General features: G+C 38.3%; 1 protein-coding gene across 1 annotated transcript; it reads right to left on the reverse strand.

Moving 5' to 3' along the window:
• Positions 1–1,660: 1,660 nt before the first annotated feature.
• LOC108675204 lies at positions 1,661–9,859 on the reverse strand (the record flags this gene model as incomplete). Its single annotated transcript, XM_018163196.1, has 7 exons — positions 9,705–9,859; positions 6,731–6,916; positions 5,916–6,031; positions 4,157–4,298; positions 3,104–3,277; positions 2,616–2,722; positions 1,661–1,756 (listed from the first exon to the last, which is right to left on the reverse strand). Coding segments are annotated over exons 1-7 (864 nt in total), but the record flags the coding sequence as incomplete, so codon positions are not given.
• Between the last annotated feature and the right edge of the window lie 3,560 nt (positions 9,860–13,419).

The following is a 13,419-nucleotide window of genomic DNA, read 5'->3' on the forward strand; positions in this document are numbered from 1 at the left end:
AAACCTGCCAAATCTTATATCAGAATTAATTTTTACCCGAAATATTTTTCTTTTCCTTCATGCCGATTTAGTTCGCTTTTTATCACCACAACGGAGGATGCGGTCGTGCCTATTACAGCCAAAAATTCTTTCTCAAACCGGAATACAAAATATCGTGTGTGCAGCTGATTGAAAAATTAAATTCTAATTCTGAGGTTTATGCGGGAGCAATAAAACCTTCTGTTTCATCAGTCACCGAGGCGGCATCCATGCGGGCCAGCGCCACGGTGGATGTCGCATCCGCAATCAAAATTTTCCAGTAAATTTCTCAATGACAGGCAGAGTGCCAGCTGCTTCACAAACACAGTGTTGACATTAACATGTCAAACAGCATCCGTCAACCGCTTCACGTTCTTCAAACACAATGCAAAATATGGACATACGCGTTATATATAGTTCATAGAAGTTTACAGTTGTTAAGTTGACAAAACTTAGGTTGCACGAGTGTTTAATGTCTGAGCAACACATTTTAAAATCCGATTTATTGATTTTTCAACAATTAATTTATTGTTAAATCAATTTGAAATTTTTATTTGACGATGAAACTTGCAAGTTCTGGCAAACTCGGGCGCTCTCTCAACACTGTTTAGAGCCAAGCCACAGTATCCATGTTACTAAACTTGTGATTAATTATCATTCCCGACTCAAACATCAGTCTTTGTAATACAGTGAGATTAGGAAAACATTACTATGTTGTTTGCAAGTCTGCACCAGTGAAACAAAAATGATACAATTAGGGTTTAGAACTCATTAATCTTATCTGAATTAATTACTTCAGCTATGTACAACTTTGAACAAATAATAATCGAAATCCTTCATTGGACAATAAATATGCTTGCCTTTGTTTTAATGTTTAGGTAGCACGCAATCTTTAATCCAGGAAAGCGGAGCATAAAGGGAGTAGTTGTAGAACTGGCCATTTAACAGCGAGTCCCCCTAATTCAGCTGTGCGCAGTGCGCACTCACGCGGCAGTCATGCCCATCATACGTGTGACGTGCCAATATTCTATAGCGACTAAGATTTTAGTTTCCACCTCTGATGATTCCGAATACGTTTTCTGGAATCCTAGTATATTTTCATAAAGAGGTCTAGTTTGAATATAGCCTTTAGCTGTCGTCCACTTGAAAGTTAGAATGGACAGGTTTTTCATGTTGTTTTAATTACCTTTTATATGTAAATTTAATTTTTGGCTTGTTTTTTTATCTCAATTGTACTAACAACTGATAGTATCTTTGTTCTAGAAATTTCTAATTGAAGATGGAGTAGGACTACAAAAAATTTTATTTACAGATGTGATGAATTATTGTGGAATTCTCTTTGCTTTTAAAAGTCGAAATACTTTCTCCAAGAAGAGTCAAAATCGGACAAAGGCTCATGTCACTCACTAAATAGGAAATGAAAAATGGAATGAGTTTTCCTCAACGTTTATGGAAATTTACTTTATCGATGTTGACCGTACATTATGGGTTTTATCGCTCAATCGTAAATTGCTTTAATTCCGGTTTCCGTAGAGGCTTAAATGGCGTGTATGTCAGTTCTCTTATGAGTAGGTTTACAGCAAAAATTGTACAAAGAGTAGAACGCTCCCGTAGAATGGTATGACTCCCGCAACGACCGTACCTCACGCGCGCGTTTGCTGCCGTATTCCAAAAGACCGTACCGCAGCTGTAGCCGCGCGTCCCCGCGGTCGCTGTTCTTCATAACCGTCGTGTCGCGCTGATATATACGTCTCACGGTCAGTCTGGCCTTAGGTTTATCGTAACGGATCATGGCTGAAGGACTTCATTTTATTATTTCTAATTTTTGTGCTATAATTTCGTAAAAAATTTCCTTTGCATTCCATGACATGACATAATCATAAGGCTTCTATCTTAAAAGTGGGTTTTTAAGATCCTCATCAATAATACTTAGTACACTTTTCGAATTAGGAAAATGATTCACAAATCTCGAAGATTATCTATCCATAGCCCTCCTATCCTGTGATGGAAAATACGGGTATAATATAAGCACCCTGCAGATGGGCCATTGTCCATTGATGATACTCTCCTAGAGAGGGCAATAACAACACTGGTCTGGAAACGGCAGAATTTATGACCATCTAGATTGAACATTTACAAGAATCCTCTAGATAGAACATAAAACACACTCCTCTAGATGGGGCATGAACAGCACTCCTCTAGATGAGGCATGAACAGCACTCCTCTAGATGGGACATGAACAGCACTCCTCTAGATGAGGCATGAACAGCACTCCTCTAGATGAGGCATGAACAGCACTCCTCTAGATGGGACATGAACAACACTCCTCTAAATGGGGCATGGACAGCACTCCTCTAGATGGGCCATGAACAACACTCCTCTAGATGGGGCATGAACGGCACTCCTCTAGATGGGGCATGGACAGCACTCCTCTAGATGGGGCATGAACAGCACTCCTCTAGATGGGGCATGAACAGCACTCCTCTAGATGGGGCATGAACAGCACTCCTCTAGATCTGTCTCTTATACACATCTAGATGTGTATAAGAGACAGANTCGTGCACTTCTGCTAAATATTTACGAGTCAGTATCTTTACCTGTGCCCAGTAAGGCAGTCCCATGGTCATCGGCGAATCGTCAACCACCCAGCGCCATTGCCCTTCCACGGCATCATCGGTGCCCCCGATCCAATAGTCACGGGGTTCTTATTCAGAAAAGAGATAACAAATCTTAGGGATAAGGAATTAAGTTTCGAAATATTATTTTGAATAAAACCGCTGCTCTTTCCGTAGCACTCACGATATAAATGTCACTAAATTGAAAAAGGGAAGTTCTTCAGAGTTAACCACTTTCTGAAGGCTTTAGGCTGGTGGGGGTAAATAATCATGGTAATAATCATGGTATGAATTGACTCCATTTCAACCTAGGGTATGCAGGTCTACATCACTCGCGTATTAAACCTCAACCTCACAGCTCTGGTCTTAGTTATCTTAATACAATTTAACCGTACAAGATCTTCAGGGTTTGATAGTTTGCTAGGCAGTGTTTATTTTGATAGATTATATAGAACTTTTCAAACGGTTACCTTGTTCAGCGAGGTAGAGGGCAACCTTGTGGTACTGATCGCAGTCGTCGAAATAAATCAGATCACCATGGACGCCAACACAATGGTCGAAACGAGCGGCATGCCAGTTGTCTTCGGTCGTAATTATGTGAATACACTGAGTGCCAACCATAACAAAAGGATCTTCGCAGACGCCTGTTGTAGAATACATATCCATGATGTTATATATAGAATGCCGTGGACGATATTATATTATCAAATCTTGGAAGCTGGATATTACTTCCAGGACCTGCCGAACTTTGAGAAGTCATTGCATTAGAGATTAGCTCTACTTTGCCAAGGGTCCAGCCGTTCGTGCGTTCAATCTGACTTAACTCAGTTTTATTCAAGCCCCTATATCCTGTTTAACTGGAATATTCATCATTTCAAATTTTAACTCTAATATCAGAACTATAGGTATTGTCATGCAAATATTAACGTAAGCGTTTTATGTACAACAAGCAATGTTTATGGAACCCTCAGGTAAAAGGTGTGCTGAATGTCAGTAAATATTTATTGATACAAGCCTCAAGTTCAATACGTACCATGTCGCAATAACATCAGAATGAAATCAAGCAAGATAAAACGATAAAAATTCGGAAATAAACAGGTAGACTGCACAGAGATTTCATCAAGCATATTGCATGATGCCCCTCACCTAATATTTTTTATTGAGCCGGAGAGCTGTAAGTTTTTTAGCTCTCCTTCATTCTGGTTACTTTTCCTTCTACTTTTTGATTATCTTGAAGCATCTATTGAATTATTTCACTTTGCCGTGAAATTTTCTAAGATATCAACCTAGTATTGAAAGCTAACTCCTGAAAATTAAACTGTCAGGTCAAAGTTTACGTAAAAACTCATAATAAATTGTTACGTCTGCAGTTTGCTCGTAAAATTCTTTCGATGGGATTAATTTGGCAGTTGACTGCATAAAATAAGCAAAATCTTAGAACAAATTCCTCCACAAAGAGTTTATTCTCTGTACTTTGCTGTTCAGGATACTTTGCAAGGCTTCAAAACAAAAGAGTAACTCACCATCTATTATATATCTTCGGCACAGTGGATATTTTGCGACTCCACATTTGGCGTCTTCGAATAACTGGGCCGAGGCACTTATATAAGCACAGTTCTCACTCCATCCACCCGAAGGTTCCGTTGTCAAATTATCTGCAGTATTCTGAGGAATATATCTAATTAGAGGGAGCTGCTGAAAGTTTTTTGATCAATTGTAATAACATGAAGCACTCAATGCAATGATTGGTCAGCTGTAATATTTCTAGCGCTAACTACTGAATGTCATCACTCAATAAAGATTCCCTACTACCCAAATAATAATTAAGGGTGGCGCACCTAAGGTTTAGGTAGGCATACCTATAACCAAAGGTACGCCTTACTTGTAAAATGTGTTTCGGTTAGATTACTAGTCAAAAACTCTGTTTTTTTTGGAAAAAAATATCTTCCTTACGCTGAAAGATACAAACAGTTCTCGATGGACTGACATTGATATTGTAATTTATCTACTTATGAGAATTTGCTGATCTTGTCACATAATTATTTTGATTTAAAGTTTACATATATAAAAATGTGATCTCAGCATCATTCCTACGTGACAGATTATCCATATATTAGGGTAGAGAAAAAACATCGGCGCGGATTGATGGAAGAATTCCACCCTTGACTTTTCAAATTCGAGTGATGTCAATTCCATCCTCTAAACTTCCCATTTTGAAAACGGATATAATGTTTAAATAAACGTCTGTATATAATAAACGGAATTTCAGCTGCCATTTTCCGGAACATAGTAACGTGTTGGAGTAAACAGTGGTTAATGGAACTATCTAATCAGCATAGTAGTGGCATTTATTAATAATAATTGATGAAATTTAAAACTGCAATACTTCAGTTAAATCTCTCAAAATTACTCGTATGGTAAGTCCTCTCCGAATCTCCGATGTCTCAGCGGTAGAGGCTTGGTTTTGCGCGCGGGAGACTTGAGATCGCTCCGAGCAGGCAGGAGCTTTTATCCAAGTCGATTTCTCACGAATTTTGTACATGGCACTGTGGTTATTTGTTCCTGCTACATTTCCGATTTGTTGCTTGTATCGCCATGTTTGATGTGTATACGTAATCCTAAAAATGTTTGATCGTATTTGGAAGGAATGTCGAGCGATGTGAGAATGCACAAGCATTGGATTTAAAACTAAAGGAAAATTTTTGTCGACCTAATCCGAGAGGTGGTCATTGATGGCTCATCGATTCGCCATCGGCGCCAGTGGGCAAATTATTTGTAGAAGAAGGGTTTTTAAATTAAGGTGGCCATCAGCAGGATATAGGTGTAACATAGGGGTATGTTCCCTATGGGCTGCAGGATATATAGGACATGCCATCGATGCGCCTTCGGTGCTCTCCACCTATAAGCCACCAATAATCATCGATGCTCCACCAATAATTTTTATTTGGGAAGGCCGAATCAAACACAAACATAAGATGAGTGAGAATAACGATTAGTGTTCTGAATCTTTATAAATTAAGACTGCAAATCGCTGTTATTTCTAACAGGAGAATTAAGAGTGATTTTTTGTACGAGACTCTCTGAACTTCACCTTCTGTTTTCAGTTAATTCTAAGTAAGCTCACCTCAACATTATAATACTGTTTTTCACATTTTATTGTTCAATCCTATTGCATCTGGTCGTGACTTAGTTGAGCTTCATTCATTTTCAATTTCATATTAAATATACTTCCTTTTAGCAAATATGTTGAGTCATGTACAGAAATAACATGGATTGACTCACCATGGCCCAGTACGGAGCGCCCATTTGCACGGCCGCTCCGTCACTCCACTGCCAAACATTGGTGAGCGTTCCATTGGTCGCGCCTAACCAGTAGCCGTTGTTGAAATCAGTTGAGTCTGATGGAGTGCAACGGTAATAGTAATAGAAATATTATTATGTATTAATAATATTAATTAATATAGAGCTTTAAGCGTTGATTAGAGCCTCTTGGCCTGTCGCCGACTCTTAACTACCTGGCCACCTATTCGAGTTTAGCAGCTTTTGCACCACTAACCAGTTAAAATTTAGATCCGCCTCAGCTTCTGATTCCTCGAATCAGAAGCTGAGGCGCTCTGCATTTGGTTAGGGTAGCAGCTGCTCTGTCGCCTCAAGCCGAGTGGTACGGACACCTGACATTTTCGGCTATCACACAGAAGCTGTGGTGTGTTGTGCACAGGGTCAAATGTGAGTGAATAAGTACTGCAGTATTAGTTTCGAATCAAATTCTTCCGCCTGCGACTAACACGGCATGCCGACCCACCAAGTTTTCAAAAATCAGTGCTGAGGCATGCACAGTGTTAGTCTAATGATAATAGAGTCACAATGATAGTGCAAAAAAATCAATCAGAAGTCCTTTTACAGATGAATTATGTTCACTGATATTCCGGTCCCACTACATATCAAGTTGAGGCATAGGAAGAGACTTTTTGCTAAAATTGACTTCTAACTTATGAGGGTCGACTTACAATGTTTCTAATATGACAAACATTTTGAAAACAAAATTTTTAAACTCTGCAAGTTTATTGAATTTAACATGTTTTCTGTTATAACCTTACATCCATCATTGACATAGGTGGTGACATCAATGAAGGAAGCGCAGTCTTTAAGCACAGGCAGCCTGCCGAAGTGCTGGGTGCAGTAAGTGGCCGCTTCGTCGTACGTCAGATATCTACCCGTGTAACGGTGGATGCACTTGGACCCGACGACCTCATAGCTTTCAGGACAGTCGGCTGCCACAGCGCCTGCCATATGAGAATTCGAATTTGATAATACAATCAATTTGTCATGCCTAGGTGTGTAAATTATACGAAAACTGTAAAACTAGGAGCAAATGACAACCAATGAAGGCTTTGGGGCCATTCCATGACAGGTGAACAAAGAGTACCCACCTGACCAATTTAATAGAGAAGCAAACATATCTCAGTTCATATTTCAACCCGAATAGGAAAAAAATTTCAGCTGAAAATACGAAAAACTTTAAAATTATGGGCCCGCAAAGAGGGGTGGTGAAATTGTCCCCTATGGCGCGGTTCAAAATCTCCAAATTCAGGTCACTGCTGCGCTTGCCACTGATTTGGATATTAAGGTTTCTGTAGAACTCAAGAAGGCGCTTCTAAAAAATTGTTTCAATAGTTTATTGTTAATAATTTTCGTGTATAATGAGGTCAAGCTTGGTCAGAAATCAAAAGAGCAGATACAATTCACAAGTTTAGTGCCCTGTATATCATAGGAAAATTAATAAATCTCCATGATACCAGTACAGTCTTTTGCCAACATACGTTACGTTGTATACATAAAATATTGACTAATAATTCACTCTGATTTTTCAGTGAATTTCCTCCTAACTTGCTAATAAAAGCCTCAGAGCCATTTTTCGACAATGTTTGAGTAGTTGCAGTATACCGATTTTGTTGAAACAACATTTATTACAAAGAGAAAATTCTGTTCTATAACCTACGCTCATTCTAGCTATGGGTAATTATTGTTTTAAAATTCATTCTTCTTCATTCCTGTAGACTATGTTGCTGCCTATGGAAGCTTGTCACATTTGACACGTGCTTATTCGCCTGGATGAAATAGACGACTCAACGCAGCATAATATTAAATAAGAATAAGTAATAATAAACTGGGTAATTTCCAACAATTAAGGAGGTAGGAACACATATGAGTTGACTTTCAAGAAATAGAGGAAGCCTCATGAAAAAAGTATGCCCTTCCAAAATTGAAAAAGAGAAAGTGAAAAAACAGCAAATTCTTGTACATTTCACCACTGAGCTGTCATTTGCATGGGTATCTAAACATAGTATTCTACTGCCATTTACAATGTAGATTCTAATTCAAAAGGATTTTTTGTCATTCCCGTCTGCGTGGGGACCTCTTGAAGTATACAAGTGAACTCATGGTTTATACAAGGTCCCCGAAGGATTACTAGAATTTGAAACAAGAACCAACACCAGGGGCCACGGCTATAAATTAAAAAACTGCGCTGCAACTCATCCATGCGACAAAATTTCTTCTCGCTTCGAGTCACTGACATGTGGAACAGCCTCCCTGATTACATCGTTGGCGCTCCAAGTTTGAACGCGTTCAAGAACAGACTAGATAAAGCTATGGAAAATACATGTTCAGACTTGAAATGCCAGCACCATTTTGAACCTGATGGAAGTCTAGTAGATATTTCAAACTAACGTCAGTCTTGAAAATATCCGATCAAAGGACATGCTTTTAGATCTTCTGTGAATTTGTCACGAAAAGTACAATAATCAGCGACAGGCCACATCAGGCCTATTCTTCAGCGCCGACATCGCTATGTTATGTTATGTTATGTTATGTAGTGCAATAATGAGCCGAATGCAGCATTTTTAACTATGTTTTATTCTATAGCAAGAACACCATGGCTATGATTAACATATATGTTATAGTACAAATTTTTGTGTTTCTAACAAAACCGTTACAACCAAATTAGTTTAGTAGAACTTACTAAATTTGTGTTTAAACATTGTCGAAAAATGGCTCCGATGCTTCTATTAGAAATTTTAGATGATTACTGAAAAATCAAAGTGAACTTGATCATTTTTTCATTTATAATGTATACAATGTATACATTGTATACAATGTATACATTGTATCGATCATTTTTTGTGTATACATTGTTACGTATGTTGACAATAGACTGTACACACAGTTAGAAAAAACGGTGAAAAAACGGTCCCACCGGCATCCTAGTGGCCTAGTCCCACCGGCCCGTGAAAATAAACTGTTTCGCCGTTTTTATCAGATGTTTTACGGATTTCTGGTGTTAAATTGGAATAAAAACGGCGACACGGTGTTTCTTTTCACGCGCCGACCGGCCACTGAAATGCCGGTTATACCGTTAACGGTCATTTTTCTAACAGTGCAGATATCGTGGAGATTTATACATTTTCCTCTGATATAGAGGACATTGAACCTGTGAATTTTTTCCACACTTTTGATATTCGGGCAAGTTTGACCTTATTCTACCCAAAAAGTATCAACAATAAACTACTGAGAACATTTGTTTAGAAGCACCTCTTCAAGTCCTGCGGCCACCTCACTCGAGGCCAGCACAGACATGCCACATGCAGCAGTGACCTGAAGTTGCAGATTTGGCGCCGTGCGAACATATCAAGTTTTTCATGTTTCGAGCTGAAGCTTTTTTCTGAGTTTATTTGAAACAGGATCCAACTAATGTGTAAAATGTCATCAACATTTATGATGGTCAGGTGTGACAGATTTTCAATCAAAATTGTGCACTTGGTATCGAATGACCCTTTACTAATTCGAAAAAAATATAAAACATTGTGAAAATTTTTGTTAAATCAACCAGACTTGTTGAATGATTTTTACTGGTTTCATTAATGTCACGGTTCGACAAATTATTTCGCTGCCAATTGACTACACTCTTAATAAAAATAAAAAGCAGACACTAACATAAGCTGGAACTACTTAGCAAAAGCTGACAATTCTTCACCTAATGGTTGTTCTAATTCCTATGCAGAAGACACTCACCGATGATGAGCAGTAGCAAGCAGATGATCGTCGACGGAAACATCCGGGTGGTCCTAGGGGAGTATAACTCTGAATGAAATCTTTGGAAATTTAAATAAAAACGAAAGTCAACAAGTTTATGAAGCCTCTTGAAGGAAAAGTATGTTCAGGAGAAATACCACCAATTATGCAGTGCGCTGGTCTAATAAGTTACCTTATTTATAACGCGCACAGCAGGCTGGTGTTTCTCACAGATTCACTGATTACACGACAAGGTCAGGTATATTCTCATAGCAACAGCTATTCTAGGCGAGTGTTGTGAACGCAACACGTGCATTGGTTCGTACGTGGACTCAAAAATGTCAATATTTTCGAGAAAATTATAAAAAATTATAAAATTATAAAATTATAAAATTATTATAACAACATAGAAAACACTTAGCATAAAAAAACATGATACTAGAGTTATCTTGTTGTTAAGGGATACATTTTGTTAGCATTCGGTGTGGCTGCAGAAAGAAATTCAAGAATTCGTTCCATAGAATTTATTTGCAAAGAAATTAACGGAATAATCAAACCGGAATAATGATGAATCTAGGTAGTTAAAGAATTAAAAATACAATACGAGGACGATTGAATAATGGCGGGAGTATTGGTGCCACTTACATGAATAGAGCTTACGGGAGGAAAGTTTTAGGCAAATATACTGTAGTTCCGAACTGCAAAAATGTACCCGGTAAAAGATTAACAGATGAGAAAGACAGGCCAAAACTACGTATTTCACTTAGAATTACTTATTCCAAAATATAAGATGCAACAAAAATAACATAAAAGTTCAAGTAGGTTATAACGCACCAGTCGAGTGTAGGAGAACGTGATCCGAGTCTAATAACGAGTCTAGCGTTGAAGTTAAGAAAGACAGTTGCGTTGAATGTAGTGGTGGTCACTACAATATCAAATACTTAAATTTAGTATGAAAATATTAAATTACTTACCGTGCTACTTGCCTCGTATATTTACCGTGCTACTGGCCTCGTATATTTACCGTGCTACTGGTCTCGTATATTTACCGTGCTACTGGCCGCGTATATTTATCGTGCTACTGGTCTCGTAAATTTATCGTGCTACTGCTCTCGTATATTTACCGTGCTACTGGCCTCATAAATTTATCGTGCTACTGGGCTCATAAATTTATCGTGCTACTGGGCTCATAAATTTATCGTGCTACTGCTCTCGTATATTTACCGTGCTACTGGCTTCGTATCATGTCGATAAAGAGTATGGCAGGCAGGGTGAGGCTGGCTTGGAGGAAAATTTTTAAGATAAGAAGGAATTTTTGGGGATTAGAAGGCAAAAATTTGCATTGGAATGAAAATTCCGGATTAGATGGACAAATTTTGGATTAGAGGGACAAATTCGGTTTCGAGGTAAGAATTTTCTAATTAGAGAGCAAAATTTGATTTTGAGGAATTATTTTGAATAAATGAGAGGGATGATTTTGGACTAGATATAATATTTTGAAGTAGAGGGTGAAAGTTGGACTAGTGTACGTGTTTGTTGATACACGCACGGGTACACCATTAAAACATTGTGATGCACACGGTACAGCACATTACTAATTATAATTAATAGTATTACTTTCCATTGTCATTACATTTACTACTAGCAAATCTTAGTAGTTAATATTGAAGAATGCCCTATAATTATAATTTTTTGTTAATTTAAAGTCAGAATTATAACCTGCAAGGTTAGCTCGACGTTGCCGTGAGGGTTGCGGGTGGTTAGTTTCAGGTTATATGGGTTAAACTGGCCGGGCTATAAAATTGGAACAGGACTCTCGATCAAGACACAAAATTCCTACAGGACTTTCATGATAATAAATTTCTACAGGAATAAATTATAACCTGCAAGGTTAGCTCGACGTTGCCGTGAGGGTAGCGGGTGGTTAGTTTCAGGTTATATCTTCAGGTTAAGAGGGTTAAACTGGCCGGGCTATAAAATTGGAACAAGACTTTCAGGACACCAAATTCCTACAGGACTTTCAGGACACTAAATTCCTTCAGGACTTTCAGGACACGAAATTCTTACAGGACTTTCCGTACACCAAATTCCTACAGGACTTTCCGGACACCAAATTCCTACAGGACTTTCATGATAACAAATTCCTACAGGTCTTTCAGGACACCAAATCCCTACAGGACTTTCATGGTAGCAAATTCCTATAGGACTTTCAAGACACAAAATTCATACAGGACTTTCATGATAATAAATTTCTACAGGACTTTCATGATAACAAATCCCTACCGGACTTTCAAGACACAAAATTCATACAGGACTTTCTCGACAACAAATTTCTGCAGAACTTTCAGGACACCAAATTCTGACAACGTCATATTGTAATTAATCAAAATTGGTCGTACGACAAAATTTATATCCATTATATACTAATAAAAAGACTGTCTTATCTACTTATTTATATTTATATTTCAAATGTTTCTATAGTATATTAAATAATATATATTAGTATATTACTCTTTTCGTAGAGCCTCTATACCTCGTTTATATCACCGTGAAGATTGCCAATTTATTTAATCGTATATCCTGAAATAAATCCAACAAAGCGGCTTCCAATAATCGAGTAAACTACAATAAATTTTTTTCAATTGGTCATTCAAGTTCCAACATAAAGAAATATTCAAAACGTCAAAAAAAAGAAATATTCAAGTCATTTTCTACAAGTTACGCGGAATAAAAACGGTAGATATAAACAAGTCTTACTAATAAACAGGAATGGATTTCAAGACTTTAATATCTCCCCAGGTAACAAGTACCTAGAGAGTACCAACCCAAGACCATGCTGATGCACCACTCATTGACGGCTACCAAGCACCGCCCAATAGCGACATCGAGAAATATGTTGAGCTTCCCGAGGCTCGAACCCACGACTAGCTCCTCTCATTTCGGTGCGACTACCACTGCGCTGCAATGACGCAAAGTCTCTCTATGGACGTTACAATTTGAGAAATTAGTGAATAGTTGTCCAAATAGTGACGCATTTTTTAGCGCATTGTCTCATTTATGGAAAAAATGGCGCTATTGTGCTCGTCTTGTCCGTCCGTCCGTCCGTGACTTCAGGGAGGGACAGACGGTCGGACGTGAGAAAATGCGCTCGCTGTCACTCACTGCAGTGAGTTCTGATCTCATTTTTTACACATGTGTGGGTCATCTAGACACACACAAGATAAGATAGAGTGACAGGTAAAATTTGGCCTCACAGAATGGAGTAACAGTGTTGCCTAATGCTCGCGCCGTGAGTGAGAAAATGTGTCATTATTTGGACAATATGGCCTATTCATCTTTCTGAGTTTACGCAACCTTAAATTACTTAAATTTTAATTGAAGTTGGGATCCAATAAAATATTTGCTGATGAAGTTATCTTCTTGAAATCCTCAATAGGCATGTGAAGATCTTCAGCGATGTTTTTCAACTACTGATGATTTATAATGATATTCTGATCTACGGAATTCATATTGGCGTTGACAGAAGAGGTGGACTCCAAAGCCACTTCTGAAGCCATAGCTGACATGCGTTGAAGCCTTTTTGGCCAAGGAAACGAACTCGAGCGAGACATGACCACTTCTCTTGACCACTTCTCTTGTCCACTTCTCTTCTCCACTTCTCTTGTCCACTTCTCTTGTCCACTTCTCTTGTCCACTTCTCTTGTCCACTTCTCTT

The sequence above is a fragment of the Hyalella azteca genome, unplaced genomic scaffold (genome assembly GCF_000764305.2).
Source record: "Hyalella azteca isolate HAZT.00-mixed unplaced genomic scaffold, Hazt_2.0.2 contig9078, whole genome shotgun sequence".
Lineage (NCBI taxonomy): Eukaryota > Metazoa > Arthropoda > Malacostraca > Amphipoda > Hyalellidae > Hyalella > Hyalella azteca.